This window comes from Peromyscus leucopus, chromosome 7 (assembly GCF_004664715.2).
Source record: "Peromyscus leucopus breed LL Stock chromosome 7, UCI_PerLeu_2.1, whole genome shotgun sequence".
NCBI lineage: Eukaryota > Metazoa > Chordata > Mammalia > Rodentia > Cricetidae > Peromyscus > Peromyscus leucopus.
In genome coordinates, this window is record NC_051069.1 from 115389809 (window position 1) to 115414104 (window position 24296).

The window sequence follows — 24296 nt, forward strand, 5'->3', positions numbered from 1 at the left end:
TAAGTCAAAAGCCAAGAAGCCATAACCAGGGCAGGGACCCCCGCACTGCCTGGAAACCCTGCTGAGGTCAGGCTGGGGGGTCTCTTCATCACCCTTCATCAGGTCTCTTAGGAGGAGGCCACACCAGGGGCACAGCACAGTCCTTTCTTATGCCATGGACAGGCCTGTTGCCGCCTGCCTTGACTCTGGGTGAGGAGAGACACGAGGGACACTCTGCTCCCTACAGTCCTGGAGACCTGCATTTGAGGTAGCCGAGGGTTACTTCTGCATTAATTCCAGGCAAGAGGGAGTAGGTCCAACCGGTACTTCCCGTTGACCAGCCACTGGGCACGCTACCTCTGTTGTGTTCCTAATGACTTTGGGCAAGCCATGGCCTCTCTGAGCCTCAGTTTCCCCCACTGTTAAGTGAGGCCACACGAACTCTGGGAAGCTGTTTGTTTCACCTTCCTTCCAGGCCATTCCCAGCACTGAGCTTTGGTTTGAAGCTCACCACATCCTCTTCTTCCTCCCCCCACACCCCGCCCCCTGCTTTCCCCTCCAGTTTTTGGAGGCCAGGCGGGCCTTAAATTTGTGATTTCCTGCCTCAGCCCTGAGTGCTGTATTGCATATACATGCCACCACACTCCACCCCTGTCTACAGGAGCCTAGGTGTGGGGGATACAGGATTTGTGGGGACTCTGGTAATTGAAGCAAGGAAGTGTGGTCTAGAAGGTAGATGTTCCTAAGCAAGGTCACACCAAGGCCTTAAGCCCCCCCCCCCCATGCTGCCTCTGCATCCCTGGTTGTAGCCACACTTTGCACCCACCACCAGATCTTCGCTCATGCTACTGTGCTGATATAGGCTGAGAGGGCCTTCTTCCATGTCCCCCACATCTTAAGGTGCAGGGTCAGAGTCTCCTCTCTCCGCGGAGCCTTCTAGGGTCCCTTCATCCAAGCAAACGGTGTCCTTTCCAATCTCCGACTGTTTGATCCTCTCCTTGGCCACCTGCCTGGCTTTTGTGTTCTCTTTAGGATGTTTGGGACCAAAGGGGGGTGTGCGAACATGGCTGGGTTCCAGAACAGTGCCTGCTGCTTGGCATACAGTAGGAAGAAAAAGTGGCCCTGGACTTGTGACCAGGTGCCAGATGCATGGAAATAAGATCAGAGTAGCAGGGGGCTCCAGCAGAAGGGGGGGCCGCTGGACTCTGAGAAGAGGAAGTTGTTTTACTGTGTAAGGCAGAGGCAGTAACTGGGGTTGGGGGGGGGGCAGTCTGGCGGCACAGGCTAGACGTGAAACTGCTAGACTGTGGCTTTCAGAGTCCACCCACAAGTCACATTTGTCACTAGTGGGGAGCCCACAGGCCCTTGGCCAGTGCTGGGAAGCAGATAAGGCACAGTAGGGCTGCTGTGGTCCTCTTTGTCTAGCCTATGGCTGAGCTCTGACCAGGCAGCCAGCAAAGCATGACTGTGCAGGGCCAGCTAGGAAGTGGCCACCAGAAGTCAAGCCTAAGAATTATGCCTATTAACTCTTTCTAGCCTCCTGCTGACTTATAGGCCCCAAATCACCCCCGATGAGTGAAGGAGCAACAATGTAGAGGCAAAGGGACTTGTAGAAAGTTGTGGAACGTGGACATTCAGACCCAAGCCTCTAGATTTCCAGAGAGGAAGCAGCGCATGCTGAGACGTGAGAGCTTTGGGAGTAGCCGGCTCCCCGAATGCAGGGCAGGTCAGACACAGAGAACTGGGTCCTAGGTGGGGAAGCTGTTCTTCCTTGCCCCTCAGCCAGACACCATGTTCTCCACCATGCCTGTTCTGCAGGGAGAGGAAAAAGGATACCAACTCTGGTTTGTTTGTTCGTAGTCCAGGCTAGCCTCAAACTCAATAAGTAACTAAGGGTGATCTTGAACTTGTGATTCTTCAGCCTCCACCTCCCCAATGCTGGGGTCACAGGTAAATGTAGAAATGTACCATCCTGACCACGCAGTGCTGGGGATCCAACTCAAGACGGTGCATGCTAGGCCACCAACTGAGTTACATCGGAACCCTGAGTGTCAACTCTGAATGTCCCCCAAGCGGAGCTGGTAGTTGTGATCATAAGCGGATGGCAATCAGCACCACAGTTTCTAGAAGCAAAACGCCGCCGCCTAGGGGGCATCCCATCCCCGTGCGCACGAGGAGAGCTGTCAACATTTTGGGGTAAGGAAAGCAGTGAAAGAGCAGCTCGGTCCAGCCCTGTGGAGTCGCTCCTTAGAAAAGGTCACTAGCCAGCTCTTTTCAGCCTCCTTTTGGATAGGATGAGGAGGACGCCCAAGTCGCTCAGGTGTCTTGAGTAGGCATCCTGGCTCGCCTCCAGGGCCTCTGCGCGTCTGGCCCCGCCTCTCGGGCTCCTTTAAGAGGCGGGTCTTGGCCGCCAGCCCCGGGGCCTCCGCCAAAGACTGGGACTTTACTCCGGCGGCTGCGGCGGCGGCAAACCAGTTAGAGCTCCATCAGCTGCCGCAGGCGCCGCGCCCCGAGGCTGAGACGCGATGAGCGGCAGAGTGGGTGACCTGAGCCCCAAACAGGAGGAGGCATTGGCCAAGGTGAGCCTGATCCTGGCCCAGCTGTGGCCCTCGCCCTCCTGCTGGAAGCGGCTGCGAGGGACGGTCCCCGCGGGCGAGCGACCGAGGGAGAGCCGGCCGGTCGCCCCCCTGCTTGGACAGTGCCCAGAGGGCCGCTTCTCGCTCAGTGTGAGAACCTCGGGAAGTTTGGTCGTCGCCGTCTCCAGCACGGGCAGCCCTGGCGGTGCCCCGTGGGAAGAAGTGGTTGCTTGGAAGCCCTCAGAAGCAGCTGAGGGCACAAAGGCAACATTCATCCTCGGGGCTGGCAGGGACGGGCAGCAGGGCCGTGGGACAGGGGCAGGGCCCCAGGTTTCCTCCCATTTCCGGGAGGTTTTCCTCTTGCGTGGGCAGTGGAATATGCAAGGGTCCTGGACAGCTCCCTGGCAAACTCCCCATAGCCTTTGCGAGGCACCAAGTCACTGGGCGACCTTGGGCCAAGCCCTGTCCTGTGTGCTCTTTGATGAAATTAGAAGAGGCTGGCCGCGGGGCACCTCTGTGCGTGAAGTCTAAGATGCCGGCACTAGCTAGTTTGGCTTACTTTCCGAGAAAAGAGCCCTCCTCCCTCTGGCAACCCAGACCCTTGCCACTCAGAAGGAAAGGGCATGACCAGGCTTTGCCTTGGCACCTGGGCAGGGAGGGACCTATCTACTCCATTCGAGTTCAGGGGCTGGCCCTTCTGCCCCAAAGACTTAATCTCCTCAGTTGCGCTGGATCAGAACTGGTGGGGGTCCAGCCTCAGTGTTCGGAGGCTCCACAGCCAGGCAGTTTCTTATTTATTCTCGAGTGTAGCAGCAGATGTGGCTGCTGTGGGTGGTTTGTTTTTCCATGTCAAGTGTACTGCTGACCTGCAGGAGAAGTCTGGTGGACATGGGTTTGGTGGTGCTTAAGCCAGGGGCTAGGTTAGGTGACCTCCCCTTGCTGTTTAGATGACCATTGCCCTAACGCTGGGAGCTGCTTTTGGGGGATGGGAGGGTCTGGCCAGACCTACCTGACCTAAGGCAAAGGGCAGAGGTGGCCAGTCCTCATTGGTCCCCTCTGGGGGTGTCCTACAGTTCAGTGACCAGATAAAGGTCACTGCTGGCGCAGGAGGCTTGGGGAGAGCCGCAGGGGGCCCTGGTCACTCCTGGGTAGTGAGCGATTGGAGTTAGGTGTGGCTGCCCCTTGGGGTCACTTGTCCACCTCACAGGGTGGCTCTTGTAGTACGTTTCCTTCTGTGGCTACCTGCTGGAGCTGTTCCCTCCATCTGGGTTGTCCGTCTCCCTCCTCCCTCCGCCTGCTGCTTTTGTGGTCTTTCAAACTCAGCTCAGTCATCTGAGACGACCCCCTTCCTTCCCTCTGCTCCCCACTCCGTTATTACCGAGGGGGCGGGGAGACTGCCCAGGGAAGAGCCCGGGATCTGGACTCGGATTCGTATCCCAGCTGTGGGGTGTGTTGCCGAGCCTCCGTGCTTTCATGTCTTGTCTGTAAAATGGGACAGCGACGCCTCTAGGGGCTCTGGGTGACATGGAAGAGACAGAGTCCAGATCAGTGCCGTGCACAGAGCAGGTGCTAGGTATACAGACGGCACACACTGTGGCTTGACCAGATCGCCTGCCGTCTATCACTGTTAGCTGGGGACACACCCACTTGCCCACCAGAGGAGTGTGGAGACATGCTCAGAAGTGAGGCATGGCAGGGTCCTAGTCACTTTCTGTGCCCCCTCTCCTCCCCAGCACTCATGGCAACTCAGCCCGCGACCTCAGCGGCTACAAGAGTATGTAAAGGAGGGCTCTGGCAAAGGCCCCCAATGGAGGGCCACTCTGGGGAGAGTGAGGCTGGGGAGCACCTACTCATCCAGCTGTCTCTCCCTGTAGTTTCGTGAAAATGTCCAGGACGTGCTGCCCACCCTGCCCAATCCAGACGACTACTTTCTCCTTCGATGGCTCCGAGGTGAGGGAAGAGGGGCTGGGGGGGGGCTGGGGCAGGGGCATGTTCATGTCCTCTGGAAACCCTGGCAAGCTGAGACAAAAAAAAGGGGGGGGGGCTCCTCTCCCAGCCCTTCTACAGGATATGGAAGCTCAGAGAGGTGAAGGGCCTTGCTGGGTGAGCTGCAGTCAGAAAGAAGACTCAAACCTCAGGGTATGGACTGCTGGCGTCCTTTTCATCTACCTGTCAATCTGCTCTGCAGACAGATGAAGGGAAATCCAGGCCCAGAAAGGCCCCACTATGTGGGAAGTTGGAGGCAGAGCTGAGATTAGAACCAGGGTCCTAGTCCTGTCAGCTTAAATGAAGGGCACTGCGCATGGGGACTGAGGAGGGTGCCCCCTCCCCTCCACAGGCCAGGGTCTGGAGTTCTAGTCCCAGCCATGTGCTAGCTTGGCTGTGACACCTGGGCTAAGGTCACAGTTATCTAGGCTCCTCCTATGAGATGTGGATTAGATACGGTGCCCAGATTTTTTGCAAGCTATGGCAAGACAAGATCTGTTTGTGTTGTGATGGGAACATGTTGCTGCTAGTGTCAAGATCAGACTCAACCTCCACTCCTTGTATCTTTTTGTCCTCTTCCCTCTCCTTACCGTCATCCAAGGCTTGTGCCATCTTCTGGGTTCTTCTGACGCACGTTCATTTTTCTCTGTAGAATCTTTATTACCAGACATGAGAGAGAGAGAGAGAGAGAGAGAGAGAGAGAGAGAGAGAGAGAGAGAGAGAGTCAGGAGGTAGTGGCGCACGCCTTTAATCCCAGCACTTGGGAGGCAGACCCAGGCAGATCTCTGTGAGTTCGAGGGCAGCCTGGTCTATAGAGTGAGATCCAGAACACGGGACAAGCACCAAAACTACACAGAGAAACCCTGTCTTGAAAAACCAGAGAGAGAGAGAGAGAGAGAGAGAGAGAGAGAGAGAGAGAGAGAGAGCTTGACTAGCTGTGCTCCAGTTGTGATGTAGAATTCTGTGGTAATCTTAGAGTACAGAGCCTGCCTTGAGACTTCTCTGCAGACACACTCACACATCTCCCAGCTCGGGAAGACTTGCAATAGATAAAAAGATGTAATTTTTGCTTTCCGGAAATGTAACGAAGCTGGCATATCCTTGAAGGCCTGCTAGCAACACCGCAGGACAGGTGTACCCAGGAGAGCCATGTGGGGCTCGTGGTCCCCTGGAAGTATCACCTGCTCACCCTTACCCCACCTCCCTGTAATCTGACCCTCTCCCAGCCCACCTGGAGAGGGGAGAGGGTAGTGTGGGGGTGGCAATGAAGTCTGTCTCTGCTGGAGGAAATTTTGGCCTAACATTTGCTGAAAGGCTACAGCTAGAAGCAGGTGGGTGGAGAGAGTGGGAAGTAGTAGCCTCCTTAAAGGGCCAGCTGCAAGATGATCCAACCAACTATGGGGCTGCTGCTAGAAGGAAGGGAGAGGCCCATTGAACAGCTCCACAGCTCTACTTTATTTAGGCACGGGCCAATGTGAGGTCTTGGCGGCTGGTTTCCCAGACACTAAACTTTTATTATCAGAGTTCTGGGATGGGAGAAACCATTTGCTTGATAGTTTAGTCAGGGCCCACATGGGCACCAGCCCCACCCTCATAGGATGGTAATTCTCATTGTCCAGAGGAGAAAACTTAGGCTCCTATAGGGCGAGGGACTTACCGAAGGCACGAGGAAACGGAAAGCCCAATTAGAGTGGAGCCCAGGGCTCTGGTTTCCTAGCCAGCACCTTTTCCAGTAAGCCGAGGACTCCTTCCCAGTGAACTGCTCCTGAGGCCAAGCATTGCTTCGTAATTGGTTTTGAGCTGCTGAGGATCGAACCCGGAGTCTGGGGCATGCCAGGCAAGCATTTTACCGCTGAGTTACAATCCCAGCTTCAAACTCTGCTTCTGAGAGCAGAGAAGTTTCCCTCTGCAGTTCATTTGTGCCTCACATTTCCTGGGCAGGAGCTCTGGCCTACTCACACCCTCTTATGAATTTGAATTGGGGTTTTGTTGCCCTAAGGAAAAAAAAAAGCATTTCCCCCATCCCATTGATTCTAAAGGAGTCCTTTGCAGTAGAATGTGATGTGAGCTTGGGGTTCGGTTCTCTGCTGACCCTCCCCAGCAGGCACACAAGTGCCCACTGCCTCTCTCTGGCTGAAAGTGAGAACTGGGTACCCCAGCAAGGAAGGCCAGTGAGCAAGACAGAGTAGAGGTGGGAGGGGCCCTGGGAGAGAGGTGAGCATAAATGAGAGGTGAGCTGCAGTTTATAGGGCTATGGTATGAGTAAACCAGAGCCCACCCTGGCTGTTCCTGGGCCAGGTTATTGTGCAATGCCCCATGCCAGGCTTTCAGATGCTTCTGAGCAGGGCGTCAGGAGCCTAGAAAGGCCTGACTCAACAGACATGGGGGGGGGGGGGGGGGGGACCCTGAATGTTGGACCTTGGCAGTTAGGGTTAACTGGAGAGGTTGTCCCAGATAAGGGTACTCAGTTTACTACTCCTGGATCCCTGTTCTTATGGAGATAAGGGCTCTCCTCTCTAGAGGGTTGTCCTTTCTGTGAGAAACTCTCATTTTCGTGGTCTGGCTCCTCTGTTCCAAAGGACATTCGGTTCTAGCTCCTTCAGTGGTATGGTCGGGCAGCCGCAGTATCTTGTAAACACACAAGGAGGAAGAGCTAGGACGAAGACCCACATTAAATTTCCCTGACAGCTGCCCTGGGCTGCTGGTGGTACAGGAAGGGTGGCAGAGAGGGAACGCCTAAGCCCAACTTGCCAGAGTGGCTGTTCAGATCTGCCAGAAAGGATCTGGCATGCATAGTGGCGGTGGCCTGGCCAACCCTTTCTCTTGTTTTTAAGAAGTATTTTAAAATGTGTAGTGGGGGGGGATAGGGGGAGAGAGTGGGGTGGCCAGTGCATGCCACCGTGCACACATGGGGTGAGAGGATGGCTGTGGGGTTATCTGCCTTTGCACAGGTTCTGGGGAGCAAACTCAAGTTGTCAGGCTGCCAGGCTCGCACAGCAACTCCTCTACCCGCTGGACTGTCTTTTTTATTTATTTAATGTATTTTGTTTTTTAGGTATGAGTGCTGTGGGCATATTTGCCTACAGGCCAGAAGAGGGCAAAGAGGGCATCAGATCCCATTATAGATAGTTGTGAGCCAACATGTGGTTGCTGGGAATTGAACTCAGGACCTCTGGAAGAGCAGCCAGTGCTCTTAACCATTGAGCCATCTCTCCAGCCCACCGACTGAACCATCTTACTGACCATTTTGTTTTCTTTCTTAAGATAGTATTTCAATATGTAGCCCAAGTTAGCATGAACTTCCGATGCGGTCCAGGCTGACTTCAAACTTGAGGCCCTGGTGTCTCAGCTTACCAAGGGACCACAGCCAGGCCTGCTTACCCAGGCACGGCACCTAGGCTTGGTCAGACCTTTAGACAAACCATCCTGACTCAGATGGAGGACGGGACTTCATGAATGCAGAATCAGGGAGTGTGCTCCCCTACTTCCAGAGAGCAATGATGAGGGACAGCTGACAGACAGCCCAAAGGGCAGCCTGGATGTTCAGTGCCAGGGCTATCAGCAGATCTAAATGCCAATTAAATCCATGGAGGATGTACAATCAGGAGAGATATATGACCTATGGACATAGCTCAGAGGCCAAACCTATCAGAATCTCAGTAACTCTTTAAATGGTGGAGTGAAGTAAACTCCAGAGGTGAAATGTGAGAAGGATGCCGTAAAGGGCCTGCCCCTCTCTCTATGGGGGGATCCGAGGCTTAGCCAGAGCACAGGTGTGAGGGATTTGGGGTTTCAGTTGACTCTAAGCGCCACCTGAACCAAAGGTGTGACTGTTGCCAAGAGAGTTCTGAGGCCTTATTGGAGAAGGGGGCAAACAACACCCGGGCTTAGCTTAAAGTTCACCTAGGAGGGGCCCCGACCCGGGGAACAACATCCAAAGGGAAGTGATTAGGATGTGTTGTGGAGCTGAGTGTGAGAAACGGGAGGCTCGAAGGACGGACAGCACAGTGGGAGGGCAGGCCCAGGGGGGCAGCGGAGAATTCATGTTTGGGAGGACTGCTGTACGATGGGGGATAACCCTGTTCTTGGGGTGCCTCTGGAGCAGGCTGCTGCCTACAACAAATGAGTGCAGATGGCAGCTCTGGGGACAGGGAAATCTTGGGTCCAGATTTGAGCAGGACAACCTGTTGGGGTGGGCCCAGGTAGACGGACTCAGGACCCCACTGTGCTTCTTTCAGGAATGTGTGGGTCTTTTCGGGAAATGTCAGGGTTGCCTAGTGATGTACTGACTCCTCTACCTCTCCAGGATGTTTGGCCAGCTCTGCACAGCTCCTGGGGCAGCTATGTTCATCTTTGAACTGTGGGTCAGTTTCTCAGGGATGGATGCTATACTGTGGAGGAGATATATTTTGTCCTTGTGGGGAATGGCCGATTGATAAGAGGATCCAGGGTTCATTTTCTCTGAGATAAGACCCTTCACCTGATTATCTATCAGAATACTCTGACCCCAGGGTTGCAATACTGCCTACTCCCAACTCCTTTGAACTTGACCTGTCTACCCCACAAACCCAGATGTTTTACGAATCTGACAGTTGGATGGGGGGAACCCACGAGGGGACTTGGCCCCAGCCTGGGAACAAGTCCTTAGACATGCAGTCTGATGGCCAACCCCGGTCATGCTTTTGTTACAGCCCGAAACTTTGACCTGCAGAAGTCAGAGGCCATGCTCCGGAAGGTGAGTCTCTGCCGCTACGGTTCCTCCTGTCAGAGCCACTTTTTGCCTGGACTTCTGCCTACCCGTCACCCACCCCATCATAGGTTTTGGTTTGTGTTACGTAGCTATTAGCCAACAATTGTTGCTTTACCCCTGAGGGACAAAGTGCATTTCCTTCCCTGGAAACATTGGGCTTTCCTACGTCCTGACCAACCGGGAATGACATTTTGCTGAGCTATCGGAAGAAACTGGGGCCTCCTTTTCCACTTCTGTACAGTTCCTTCTAGGGGGTCATCTGTGGCGGTCACCTATTCATTCCTATTCAATAACCCCCTACCACCACATACCTGTTCTTCCACCTTGTGCTTCCTACATCTTTGTGTATTTGTAGCATGTGGAATTCCGGAAACAAAAGGACATTGACAACATCATCAGCTGGCAGCCACCAGAGGTGAGGACAAATTATCCCACTCCATCCCTGTGTAAGGATGCTTATTAGACTCACAGTCTGTACCCTGGTCCACTGGACTGGGAGCCTCAGAGGACAGGTCTGACAATGCCAGAGGAGTCACTATAATTCCAAAACAGGTATCTCTTGGTACCCAGGGGAGGATGTGAAGGGAGAGGCTTGTGAACCAGAGGAAGGGATGGATGTCTTAGGCCTGTCCACGAGGTGCTTTTACTATGTCTTGGCCAGGTGATCCAACAGTATCTGGCAGGCGGCAGGTGTGGCTACGACCTGGATGGCTGCCCAGTCTGGTACGACATCATTGGGCCTCTGGATGCCAAGGGTCTGCTATTCTCCGCCTCCAAGCAGGACCTGCTCAGGACCAAGATGAGAGACTGTGAGCTGCTTCTGCAGGAGTGTGCCAACCAGACCACAAAGGTGGGTGGTCTGTCTGCCATAGAGAGCGATTTGATCATGGTGGAGACATTCAAGGAGAGGCAGGAATGTCATGCAGGGAGAGAAGCACCAGTTTACCAGTCTCGGGGGTTGGGTTCCATAGGCCTGAAATCTCCAGGTTTTAGATGAACATCATGTCACCAATCCATCTGTTTTCCTCTTCTCTTCTTCCCTCTCTCCTTCTCTCCTTTCCTCCCTCTCTCCATTCCATTGACTGGAGTTGGATCCCAGGGCCTTGTGCATGTAGGCAAGTGATCTCTACTCTACCACTCAACTATATCCCCATCTTGTCACACTTTCATTTTGCTAAGTAAAAATTTAAAATAGCCATCTATTATTGCCATGATGAATCCCCCAAACTACAGAAATGGTATATATAGGAAAGATCTGAGAATCAAAAGCAGTTCTTTACACCAAAGACACTTGGCTTAAAAACTTCACCAGGGTGAGGGCCGGAGCTCAGTGGGCACAACACTCGCCCTGCACACCCAGGGCTCCCACCCGATGTGGTGGAGTTGAGTGGTATACACCTGTAATCCCACGATTCACAAGGCTGAGGCAGGAGGGCCTTGAATTTGAAGCTAACCTGGGCTATACAGTGAGACCTAAAAAACAAACAAAAGAAAGCAAAAAACTAGCCGGGCGGTGGTGGCACACACCTTCAATCCCGGCAGAGGCAGAGGCAGGCAGATCTCTGTGAGTTGGAGGCCAGCTTGGTCTACAGAGTGAGTTCCAGGACAGCCGGGGCTACACAGAGAAACCCTGTCTTGAAAAAGCAAAACAGGGCTGGAGAGATGGCTCAGAGGTTAAGAACACTGACTGCTCTTCCAGAGGTCCTGAGTTCAATTCCCAGCAACCACATGGTGGCTTACAACCATCTATAATGAGATCTGATGCCCCCTTCTGGCATATGGCAAACTTGCAGAAAGAACACTGTTTACATAATAAATAAAATAAATCTTTAAAAAAGAAAAACAAAAAAAAAAAAGAGAAAACAAAAAACTATAAATGACTACAGCTGGAGATGTCACTCAGTGACAGGCAGTCACCTATCACAGGCAAAGTGCCTAGGTTTAATTCTCAGTACCACAAAAACCCAGAAAGACTAAGAAAACCGCCTCACTACATTGTTACTACTTCTCTTGTTTCTGTGGGGACCAGTGAGATCTTGTCTTGCACTAAACTACCCTTGGGCAGCTCTGGGAGATCAGGGGTAGTCCTGGTGTAGATGAACCCAGAATCCCTGCTCCTCCAAGTTTATTTCAAGACAATTCCCTGCTAAGAAAAAGACTGAGGGGCTGGAGATATGGCTCAGCAGGTAAATGGACTTGCCAGCAAGCCTGAGAACCTACATGGTGGAAGGTGAGAAGCGACTTCCCCAAGTTATCTTTGGAGCTACACACTCCCACTGTGCCATGTGTACACACACACACACACAGACACACACAAACACACACACACACACACACACACAGACACACACACGAGAGAGAGAGAGAGAGAGAGAGAGAGAGAGAGAGAGAGAGAGAGAGAAAGAGAGAGAGAGAGATGTATTTTTTAAAAAAGAAAGGAAGGACTGAGGACCAAGCTGGAGCCATCCCTTGCCTCCACCCCCCATCCCCACCCCCCACCCCCGAAGTTGATGTGTTAAAGCATGGGGACATCTCAGTACTGTTATCTGCAGATGTTCACAATAGAGCCCACTCAGTACAGAACCTCTGAGAGGCTGGGGACACAAAAGGGGTTCAACCTGATGTTTCCTTAGAGCTTAGGTAGAATGGGGCATCTATGTCTGCGGGAGGGGTGGTTTAGGCCCAGGCGCCCGCCACATGAAGGCTGTCCAGGGAGCACACAGTGATTAACAGCAAGACAGAGACCATCAGGAGAACCCGCAGGACAGTGAGGACCTCAGATGTGATCTTGAGCCACCCCGGTGATTTGCCAAATGAGAACAGTTTGTCTAGGTCACAATTCCACCCTAGATGACATCTGCATCTGAAAAGCTCTGGGCCCAGCCTGGCCCTCTGCTGCGTGCTCTGTTTGTAAGTGGTACAGTCAGCACTGGCCCTGCATTCAGTGAGTTCTACAGCAGGCCAGTGATCCGTCTTCCGCTGTCTGTTCCCTGTAGCTGGGTAAGAAGATCGAGACCATCACCATGATTTATGACTGTGAGGGACTCGGCCTCAAGCACCTCTGGAAGCCAGCAGTGGAGGCCTATGGAGAGGTAAGAGACAGGAAGTGGAGGCAGGAGGGACCGCTCAGCTGGGCTGACCCAGGAAACAAGGGCGCCGTGGCCTGGAGGCCTGAGCTACTGAAACTAGACCCGTTTTGCTTCCACAGTTTCTCTCCATGTTCGAAGAAAATTATCCGGAAACACTAAAGCGTCTGTTTGTGGTTAAAGGTAAGCTGGGAATTTCTGGTGATGAACCAAATGAGAACAAGAGGCCCAAACCATTGCCTGGGGGCAGACTGAGTGAACAGTGAGCCAAAGGAGAGACCCAAGGACCTGTCCAGGAGCCTGACCTTGACCTTAACCTTGACCTGTACAGATGCTTTACAGTTCCCAGAGCATTTGAGCCACCTGGCCCAATAGCATTCAGGTTGGTGATGCCACAGGAGGAGACTGGTTGGCCACAGCCCTTGTACAGATTGGAGGCTACACTTCAGACCTGCCTGGCTGAGCCCCAGACTCAGCTGCCCCGTGTGCAGAGGCGGGTGGTGGATGATGCTGTCGGCACCTGAGTTACCCTTACTCTCTGGTTCACATGGCCTTGTCTCTCTTCCAGCCCCCAAGCTGTTTCCTGTGGCCTATAACCTCATCAAGCCCTTCCTAAGTGAGGACACTCGTAAGAAGATTATGGTCTTGGGGGGTAAGTGGCCCAAATGTTCCACATTGGTGTGTGGTTCAAATGGGGTCTGGCTCTGGTGGTGTGGTCACGCCTGCAGGGCAAAGGCCCGTCTTCTACTTTGGGAGTGGTTGGGACACAGGGGCAAGTGGAGACAGGTCTGTGTCTTCTCGTGTTTCCATCAAGACACCTTTTCTCACAGACTCTGGAAGCAAGCACTGGGCTCCCCATGCAAATTCCAAGAAGAATGGAATTCCAGCGCTTATCCTTAAGGGGCTTACAGTGTTTGTTACAGGAGAGACCCGTGCAGAGAGAAGGCTATGGTAGGAACCAGAAGGCACTAGAAAGGGCGTCGGGAGGGTGCGTGGAGATCATCTGGGGGTGAGCAGGAGCAGATCTACTTTCACAAACACCTTTTCTGTGCCAGATCCAGGACTAGGTGCCAGGCTGCCAGGATGATTAAAACAGTCCTTAGGCTAGCTCTCGGGGAGGGAGGCACAAACATGCTCATCATCGTGATGAGATACAAGGAAGAAAGGTAAACCACAGTGTACAGTCACACCTAGCAGCAACACTCATCCCCACCAGAGTTGAGGGGAGAGCCGCGGCTACCTAAGCCACCTGGAACAAAGCAGAAAGAGGAGAACTGAGCAGTGAAGACCTCCCTTAGGATGACGCAGGCAGTCGTCATGGAATGGGAGGCAGGGGGCATCAAGAGATGAGGCTGCAGAGGGAGCCAGGAGCCAGGTCACACAGACACCAGGACACCATGTTGAGAGGCTGGGGCATGACTCTTCAGGCCCCTGGGAAGCAGAGAAGTGCTTGGCGGGGAGAGCCCTGGTCAGATTTTCAATGGACTTGTACTTAGCAGCGAGGGTCAACAGAAGCCAGATACCAGTCTGCACGCCATGCTCTTGCCCATGCAAGGGCTGGTGTAAGCCGAGGCAGCGGCGTCAGGGAAAAGGAGGAAAGGCTGGACTTAAAACCTGCCTAGGAAGCCGAGCAGCAGAGTTCGACTGGCTGCAGAGAGGAGGTTAAAATGAATAGAGGCCGACCGTGCGAGACCTCTCGATGTTGAGGATCCAAGTTCAAATACAGGCAGAATAAGAGGAGCCCCTGAAGACAGTGAGGAGTGATTAGTGAGGCTGGCAGAGGGGTGGGGAGAGGGCCAGGGCACAGGGAACGCACGACCCCATACCAGCTGGACACGCAGGAACCAGGCCCACCCCAGACCAGCCAGGGCACAGGGAATTCATGACCTAGACTAGCCAGACTACTGGAGACAGGGAGTGGATTGACGGGCTACAAGGTGGACCAGGACAGGCTCTGGAGTTGAACTGGTAGTCATAATAGTGATTCCGAAGGTGTCTGTGGGGCAATTTTGGTTTGCTTCTTTACCTTTGGGCTAAGACAAAGTGAGAGTGGCAAGTTTGGACTGGGAAGGTGGTGAATGTCTATTTCCCCAGCACTTTGGAGGGGGAGGATCTCCAGTTCCAGGTCTGTATGGGCTACATTCTAAGTTCAAGGCCAACCCAGGTTACATAGTGAGACCCTGTCTCAAAATGAGTGTGGGCTGGCTCCACAGGTGAAACATACTTGTTATACAAGGCTGATGACCTGAGTTTGATCCCTGATCCCACAGTGGAAGGAGAGAAACAATCCCCAAAAGTTGTTCTTTAGCTTCCACAAATGCATCACCCAACACACATCATACACATACACACACACATACACACACACACACACACACACACAAATCATACACACATGTAATAGCGATAAAATTTTTTTTTTTTTTTTTTTTTTTTTTTTGCTTTTTTCGAGACAGGGTTTCTCTGTGTAGTTTTGTGCCTTTCCTGGAACTCTCTTTGTAGACCAGGCTGGCCTTGAACTCACAAAGATCCACCTGCCTCTGCCTCCCGAGTGCTGGGATTAAAGGCGTGCGCCACCACCGCCCGGCTGCGATAAAAATTTTAAAAGACCAAAAATGCATTTTAAGACACCTCAGGACTAGGGAGGCAGAAGAAGGTTGACACTACACAGTGAATTCCAGGCCAGCCTGGGTTGCACAGTGAGACCCTATTACAAACAAAAGGATGTCAGGACTTCTGTACTGAAGCCCAGCTTTGGCTGTGGCCAATGCTGCTCTGTGCAGGATGGGAAGACCGCTCTTGATTTTCTCCCAGCTCTCCGGCTCAGCTGGGAGAAGAAACAGCAAAATGAGAGCAGGAGGTTTTTTTGGTTTTTGGTTTTTCTGCTGCTGCCACCCACCAAGTGCGTGAGGCAGTTTGGTTCCCTGGCAGCAGAGCTATGTAGGAGGTTCGGTCTGTTCTCCTTCCCACACTCAAAATTCTTTCAACCAAATGTGCCTTGGGCAGACTGGCTAGGAACAAGATCTCCAACAGAGGAGGGATCAAAGTTACTCCAGGTTGGTCACTGGAGTTCAGCAGTGCCGATGAAATCACCCCAAGGCTCAGGCACTGTGTTCTCAAGAGTCACATGGTTTGGGAATCCTTAACCACGTGAGGGTTGGCAGACACAGGACAGTCAGTGTTCCAGGCATCTATGCAGAGGATACTCGGCTAGTCCCTGGCCTGGAGCTGCTGGGTATAGACGGTCTAGATAGTCAGCGTGGTTTCCGGTACTAAAGCATTGCACTAGGTTGGTATTTCTTGGGGAAATGGTTCTTGGCACCAGACACTCAAGAGTTAATTGCTCCAACCAGGAGAAGATTTGGTTAGAAAACAAACAAACAAGCTGATTGGCGGCACACACCTTTAATCCCAGCACTGGGGGAGCAGAGCCAGGCAGATCTCTGTGAGTTCAAAGTCAGCCTGGTCTACAGAGCGAGTTCCAGGACAGGCACGAAAGCTACACAGAGAAACCCTGTTTCAGAAAAACCAACCAACTAACCAACCAGACAACAACAATAAAAACCAGTCAGCCATCCCAAAACAACAAGAACAGAAGTGAGGTTGGCTGGGTCAAGCCATGCCAGCCCATTTGAGGGGTCACTCTCCAGTGGGGTGCTCATTCAGCCAGTGTAGAAGAAGATGAGAGTTCAGCGTAACTGGATAAGAACCTGTGGTTTAAGACTTCTCTGGCCCTGCAGCATGCTCCTCTCCATGACCCCCCCATCCCCCATCCCCATCCGGCTTTTATTTGAATGTTTGTATCGTTTCCTGGGTGTGGTAATATAGTAATTCACAAAGTCCTCCCGTGCATCCTCAGTTCATTTAGCTGCCTTCACAGTCGCACGCAGTAGGCAGCTCAGGATGAAGCGGGTCCCTAAGGATGCTTAGCTGGTGGTGGGTCACCATGACAGCAGCCCAGGATTCTGAATCCTGGACCAGGTAGCGTTGTTCTCTGGGTAATGGCTCTTTCTAACTCTGTGTGGTGCTGGGTATGCACCACGTGCTCATGAAGTACTCCATTTTCCTCCCAGACACAGTCTCACTATGGAGCCAAGGCTGGCCTCAAACTAACGGTTCTCCTGCCTGCAGCCCCTTGAGCACCTAAGTGTACACCATGCCCAACCCATAATGCTTCCTCTGAAGGCAGGGCCAGCCTTTTCTGCCTCTTCAGGGCTGACCACCGGGTATGAAGTCCTGCCTAGTGACACCTTTCTGTCCTTCCCTCTCCTGCCAGCAAACTGGAAGGAGGTTTTACTCAAACATGTCAGCCCTGAACAGTTGCCGGTGGAGTATGGAGGCACTATGACCGACCCTGATGGAAACCCCAAGTGTAAATCCAAGGTATGGGCCACCAGCTGGAGGTCATCGGGGAGAGTCTTTGCTCAGGTGGGCACCCCAACTCACCCTGTGCTCTGCTTCTAGATCAACTATGGGGGTGACATCCCCAAGCAGTATTACGTGCGGGACCAGGTGAACCAGCAGTATGAGCACAGCGTGCAGATCTCCCGAGGCTCCTCCCACCAGGTGGAGTACGAGATCCTTTTCCCCGGCTGTGTGCTCAGGTAGGGCTGGGTGCTTCCAGGGACCTGGGCTTTTGTCAGTGCCAGTGGCTGGGCTGGGATGCAAGAAACCCAGTTGCCATGGACACGGACACACACACAGGCGGATGTCCTCTGCAGGTGGCAGTTTATGTCGGAGGGATCAGACGTGGGGTTTGGGATTTTCCTGAAGACCAAGATGGGGGAACGGCAGCGGGCAGGGGAGATGACAGAGGTGCTGCCCAGCCAGAGGTACAATTCCCACATGGTTCCTGAGGACGGGACCCTCACCTGCAGTGAGCCAGGCATCTGTAAGTATCCGGGTCCTGGCAACACGTGAACGCCATCACCTTTCTGCTTACACCACACCTCTTCCTCAGTGCACGGGTCACCTCAGTGTCAGAACAGGAAGGGGCACTCTACGAGGTCACCTCTCCTGACACAGAGGAGGAAAACTAGATCTGGAGAGATGCAGTGACTGAAGCAGGCCTGAAGTTGAGGCCAGCCTGGGCCACACAGGCTTTGTCCAAGGCTAACTAGGCCTGAGACAGTAGCCAGACAATTTTAAGGGATGCTTGTTCCCTAGAAGCCGGAGAAGCAGGACCGTGGGGGTGTAAGGATCTCACAAGGCACAGCATGCTCCCACACCCCTCCCCCCGCAAACGCCAGCCTTGAACACCCTGAGAACTACCCACCTCCAGGTTGACTAAAGAGCAGGTACAGGACACAAGACGGCAGCTTACACACAACAAAAGCACTTAGAGGAGCTCATTTGGCATTGGTTAAAACCCCTTTAGACCCAGAATCCTACTTCTGCAATGTGTCCTACAGAAACCGTTACAAACACATAAAGCCAGGGGGACCAAGAAGCTCCTAGCAGCCCAGAAAGCCAGCCACACAGCACATGGCCATAGGAAGGTCCATCCATACAACAGAACACCATGTAGTCATTAAAGAGAACACACTGACAGTTAAGAGGTTAATTCATGTTAAGCAGGTAAACACGAAACACAGCATGTGTGGCACATATTCACTGAGGTTGAGGGGGAAAGTGCATAAACAGAAAGGAATTCTGGGAAATCCCCACTAATGAGGGTACGAGGGCTTACAGAGGGATTTCATTTGCCTCTGTTTCTGCAAATATGTTTTACAGTGTTATGTAGTACAGTGGAAAAAGCACCAACACACTAGCTACACACAAGCCAGGCAATTTCTAGTTTTCTTTCTGACAGAGCCAGGAGACCATGGGCAGAAAAGCGACAAGCAAGGGAATTACGCTCAGATCTGAGCTGGACTTGACCACGGGCTAGTGCGTGAACTTGGGCAAAGGACTCAGCCTTCCTAAGTGTGTCTCCCGATTGCTGCAACTGGGATCTTATAGAGGTGCCAGCTCACACCTGATGAGATCTGTGAGGCGATGGGTGTGATGCCAGAGACAGAGCATGCAACTCACTCGGCACTGTCCGCCATCATTATTGCTATTGTTCGGGCAACTAGGAGAGCAGGACTGTCCCCAGGGACCATGGGGACAGACGGGAGACTCCCTGGGCTCCGCTGCTGAGGCAGTACCCCCCCCCCCCGTATCTGCTTCTTCCCTCCCATCCAGCACCCTGCAGTGCTGGTACTCCCTCCCCACGGATACAATGGGTGCAATCCGGCTCCCTGAGGAGCAGGATCACCCGTGATAGTGAGCAGCCAAGTCGCAGGGGCGAGCATACTCTGTGCTGCACCCAGCACAAGGCTTGGCACAGCCCAGGCACTGTCATCCACAAAGGAGAGAGCACTTTACACTCACACGGTAGACTTTTCTTTAGCAGCTGAGGCACAGATAAGAGATGTTCTCTCTCCTATCAAGTAGTTAGCGTGGATGCCAAGAGAAGGTACTAGAGGCTCCTAGTCACAGAGTGTCTGAGAGAAAAGACATTTATCCTCGCTGTGACAAAGGTCTCAGATCAAGGAAGTACTTCCTCAAAGGCCAGGGAGGTAGCAGGAGGGCCCCAGCACTGTTTATCTGAAGGATAAACAGCCTTTTAATACAACCAGGATGGGAACTAAGTCTTCAATTTATTTTAATGCTTCCTGGATCTGTTCCCCACAAGAACCCTTACCTGCCTGGGATCTGCTTATTCGATGGAGGAGCAGAGTCAGGCCACAGGATGAAATTCCCCTTCCCAGATGGAAAGGCAGTGAGGTAGGGTCAGAAGTCATTAGGAGGCAGGGTTGTTGAGACCAGGGCCTGGAGATCTGAGGATTAGGTAAAAGCTCACCTGTGGGAGGGCAATGCCTCTGAGGACCAGGTAACCCCTGCAAGGTGGAGCATGACCACTGCTAGAGAATTAAACCTTGGGGTACATCTGCTTCCAATGGTAGGAACACAGTCTTGCCTGGGCTTCTCTGCCCCTTGTTCAGGTGTACTGAGGGGAGGCCAACATTTGGGTGGGGTTCACCTTCTCCCAATTACTTTCTGAGCGCCTACTGTGTGGAACGCTCACCGAAGGATGGAAAGAAGGGAGAAAAGAATGAAATGGACTTTGAGCAGGATACAATGTGGACAGGAAGATCTGAGACACTGTAGGAAGGGGCCAGATGGTGCTGGGAGAAGAGACCCGCTGGGCACCGATGCCTGCTGGCTGAGAATGTCTAGCTTTCCACAACCTCTCCCAAAGTGTTCCCAGCAAGTAGCTCTAAAGAATAGACTTGGCTTTCCCTCGCTGTGAAATGAGGGAGTAGGCTAGTGCGGATTTCCTTCTGGGGCCTAGGAACTCCCCAGAGAAGTGGTTCTGAATCCTTCTTATAAATAATGTCTATTGTTCCCATGACTCACAGATAATGTAACCCACCTACACATATAATTTTAAAACCAATGTACTCTATCTGTAATATAAAAGAGAAACAAAAGGAAGTCAATTTGAATATAATAATTATGAGGCACCAAGGATTCAAACCAGGGCTTCCTGCATGCTAGGCAAGTGCTCTAACCCCAAGCCCCAGACCTAGAATTTATATTCACTAACACATGGGAGGGCAAGATGACACCCATCCCCCTGCTTCCCTAAAGAACAGCATCTTTCCCTTTGGGACACGGCCCTTGATACCTGAAGGTTCTCAAAGGGGCCAGTTACCCAACACCTGTTGAGAAGCCCTTGACTGGAGGGCCCCCACGGACTCCATGAGCCTGTGAATACATGACTAATGTCACACTGAGCCGTGCGGGCCCTGGAGCCACAGTGATTGCACTTCCCCTGTGCCTGTGCCTCCTACAAAGCTCTTCCTTGTGTCCGAGGGCAGATATTTTGCTGAGCAAAGCATCTCAATCCTGGTCTAAGGAGATCAATGTACGGTGAACTCTGGATGCCCAGAGGAAGGGAGTGTGGGATCTGCAGGTTCTCTGGTAGAGGTGGGGAACAGATAACTGACACTTGACACCAGGAGAAAGGAGTAGGCGAGGTGCTGACTGCTGGCCCAATGCAGTTCATCCCGGGGTGAGGGAAGAGTCAGGCCCCGAGAAAGCGAGAGAAGAGCAGCGCAGAAGGGAGATACTGGGACTTCTGTGTTCATGCTTAGCTGTCTTGAAGGGGCATTTGAGCGAGACAGAACAAGCTTGCAAGGAAACAGGGTGAGGGTGAAAGCAAGCCTGTTCAGTTGTCAAGGCCGAGAAGCTGTCCCTGCCAACTGGGCCCTTGTTCCCGCCTAGAGGAAACCATAGCCAACAGCATTCTCACCTGCCAGCCTACCAAACGCTGTCCGTCCCTTTAGAGGCGCACTTCTGTAACAAGCCTGGCAAGGACCTGCACAGTCCCATTCGCAAGGACCATGCCTGTTATTCGGTGACTGTTTGAAGAAAGTCTGACAGTGTGAAACTCACCACAGGATGTGAGAAAACCTTCCCTTTAGAACAGTGTCGTTCCCAGGTGCTAGCACAGAGAACCTCAAAGTGCAGACAAATAAAAAAGCTTTCCCCCCAAAAGATTATTTTTACACATAAATTAACAAAAATGTTACAAACTGTTCTGCAGTTTATTTTGTCTTCTGTGTGTATCTTAGACACTCTCCCCTACGCCCCCCTCCATTGTCTACGTAGCTGGACTCCAAGAGTACATAGCCAAGGCTGGTCTCACACTTCCTTACCTTCCTAAGTGTTGGATTACAGGTGTGTGCCCCATGCCCAGCTAAGCTCTTTCTTTTTATATCAGGACAGTGTTCCAGTCTATGGATCACAACACTTTAGATCAGAACAGTGTTCCAGTCTATGGATTACAGCACAGATTGCTTGGTCAACTCTCCTTTGGTGAACAGCCCATCCTTTTATCATTATGGGCAGGCATGCAGGGAGCACCCTTTCCTTACCCCAGTACTCTTCCTAGAGGGTAAGCACCTGGTTCATACATTCTGCAGAGAAATGGAATGGGCCGGGCTTCCCCGGGTTGAAATCAGGCAGGACTATGGGCAGGGATGCAAACCAGAGGGAAAGTCCAACCCCGCCATCGCCTCACTGTGTGACATCAAACCCTTTTAGCGGATGCCAAGCGGGACTACTGCTGAATTCAGAGTTGTTGTGAGGAAGAGTGTAATCACACATATAGACTACAAAGCCTGTGCCTTCACACATAGACAGCATCATCACAACCACTGTGGCTCCTAACATTATTCTGCTGGTCTGAAGAAGCCATGACTTTGGGTCTTGAAGGCCTTTTTCTTCCAAGCTGTTACAGATGTGAGTCTCTCTGTCACTCATCTCACTAGGCCTGTACTGTGCCACACATTTTTTATTCTACTTTATGAACACATTGTCAACCCAGTGAGACTGAGTTCCAGAAGGCCGAGGATTATTACACTACCTTCACCTCCATCTCCCACCACACAGTCTTGCGCGGTCACCTCCCGGTGGGAACTGCCTGAATGTTTCTTTTTCTGCTCCCTCAGATGTCCTGCGCTTTGACAACACCTACAGCTTCATCCATGCCAAGAAAGTCAGTTTCACTGTGGAGGTCCTGCTTCCAGACAAAGCAGCCGAGGAGAAGATGAACCAGCAGGGGGCGCCCACCCCCAAATAACAGCTCCTCCGGCAGCGGCAGGCCTGCCCCGCTCAGTTTCTTGTAGTAGTCACTTTCCTACAACCTAGTAGCCCGAAGAAACTGGGCTGGAGGGAAGACTTCAGACCGCACAGGAGACTCCCAAAGAGGACGAATAGCTAGAGTGGGTCCTTGTCACCAGACTGCTAAGGGGTCTCCAGAGACTGTCTGAAATGTCTACCCTGGAGACTTGCCAACTTCATCCGTCCAGCGACAGCTGAGACAGGGAGGGGAAGAGTACCCAGGATGGCAGCAGGGAAGAAATTAGAAAGAAGGGAAGAGATTGGCATGTCACACTCAGGGAAGCCAGCTGCTGGGGCGACACTTGCTCCGAAATGAACATGGAACAAACCTCCATGATCGTAATGATGGCTGCAAGGGAGCCGGCTGCTAAAGACGTGATGGGAATCCAGAGCTCTTCCAAACTTTTTGTAAACGGCTTGAGTATCTTCCCCCGCCCCCCAAGTCTCAGGGGTGACCCAAATCAGCACTGGAAGGCAAATGGAGAGCCTCTCTCTTCCCTTGAGAACCTCACCGACTCCTGGGCCCCACTGGCTGCCAGGGGCCCAGAGTTTTGTGGGACTCTGGTACCTAGCCACTGTTGTCCAGTGGAAAAGTGAAACCTTCCAAAAGCACAAGGGTAATTACCCTCAGGGATCACAGATCTGAAAGGGCCAAGGAGGCTGTGGGTGGGTCCTAAGCCTCTCACGAAGGAAGCCACTACTTGGGCAGCCCTACACAAGAATGAGAAGTGGGCACTTCCCAGTCTGAGGCTCCCACAGTGCCTGAGAACCAGTCTCCTGCCTGACCTGAGCGACGGCTTGGCAGGCCCTTCTCTGGGGCGGCGTCTAAGGGCAGCAGTGGGTTCCTCTTGCCTGTGAACGCAAGCACCCAGGGAAGGAGGCTGCCCGGGAAGGTGGCCATACGTCAGGCAAGCATATGAGCCAGGGGCGCGGGGCGGCCACAAGCGACCTTGCAATAGCAGCTCTTGACCCTACACAACTTGCGAGCGAACGCCAGGTTACAGACCGCCCAGAATGCCTGGAACGCGGCCCCAGGCCCTTGCGGGGACCCCCTTTCTCCTCGGAACGAGGCCCCGGCCCAGCCTGAGGACTCATTTCACTAAGCAGAGGGAGCACTGAGCAGGTGCAGGGCTCGCGACCAGAGAGCCGACGCTACCCAGGATCTAGGCACATATCTCAGGCGCATTTCCTGGCCTTGGTTTACAATGCTGTTAGGTACATTAACCAATGAATAAAACAATTTTCAAAGCAAAGGCTGTAGAATTCACTGCCCGTCGCCGGCTTCCTAGCGGTGTCTTTACACTAGATCCAAACTTCCCCTTCTCGGAAGCCAAGCAGCTGACTCCGGCTGAGATGACGCGCGCGCGCACACAGAGGCGGTCTGCTCCTCTCCTCTCGCGTGAACTTTCCCCGAAGTCCCCTACCAGGTTGTTTTCTGATTGGTTCAGCTAGTGAGGTTCGTCCGCCATCTTTGTTCATGGCATGAAGATGCTCCCGACAGCCTTCACGGTGAGGGCGGAGACTCCGCCCCATTCGGTGGTTCCAGACGTGCCGGGTGGTTCGTCCGCGCGGACCGGCTGCGGCTAGCGTGTGCTGCGTCTGCAACGGGTACTAAGTGGGAGGGAGGCAGGGGATTAGCGTCACGTGGTTTTAGGGACCGTCTCCTAATTCCACTCCAGCACTGCCGGTGTTTCAGGGCCTGCAGACAGATCAACCTTTCCCACCCGCGCTGGGCCCTGTTCCCATTGACCCTCAAGATCCTATGAGGACGCAGGCTGAAAACGGTGACCTCCATAGGGAGTCGGTATCAACCTTTCGGATCTTTAGTCACTGGGCAAAAAAAAAAGGAAAGAAATGCTAAAAGAGCTGTACAGAAACTCTGTTCTTAACCACCTGGAATTGTTGCAAAGATTTTTTTTTTAAAACTGTGTAACCTTGGCCAGGCCTGGAACTCCCTATGGAGACAATCTGGCCTCGAACTCATGTAATGCCGCCTGTTTCTGCCTCCTAAATTTTGGGATTAAAAGCATTCACCACCGTGTCTGACTTTTGAAAAGATGTAAGACAATTTGTATTTGTATTTATGTGTATGTGTGTGTCTCTATATGAGTGTATATCACGCGTGTGGATGCCTGTGGAGGCCAGACGTGTCAGATCCCCTGAAGGTGGAGTTACAGGTGGCTGTGAGTCACCTGTGTAGTTCTGGGAAGCGCTGTTAGCCACTGAGCCATCTCTCCAGCCTCA

The 24296-nt window shown here is 52.7% G+C and overlaps 1 protein-coding gene across 1 annotated transcript; it reads left to right on the forward strand.

Annotated features, from left to right (window-relative positions):
- Nucleotides 1-2388: 2388 nt before the first annotated feature.
- On the forward strand, nucleotides 2389-23300 carry Sec14l2 (SEC14 like lipid binding 2). Its single transcript, XM_028870670.2, has 12 exons — nucleotides 2389-2558; nucleotides 4430-4505; nucleotides 9233-9276; nucleotides 9647-9706; nucleotides 9953-10141; nucleotides 12288-12383; nucleotides 12500-12560; nucleotides 12946-13029; nucleotides 16654-16760; nucleotides 16842-16981; nucleotides 17099-17268; nucleotides 21881-23300. Exons 1-12 carry the CDS (start codon nucleotides 2505-2507, stop codon nucleotides 22009-22011), a joined length of 1212 nt encoding a protein of 403 aa, XP_028726503.1. The 5' UTR covers nucleotides 2389-2504; the 3' UTR covers nucleotides 22012-23300.
- The last annotated feature ends 996 nt before the right edge of the window (nucleotides 23301-24296 follow it).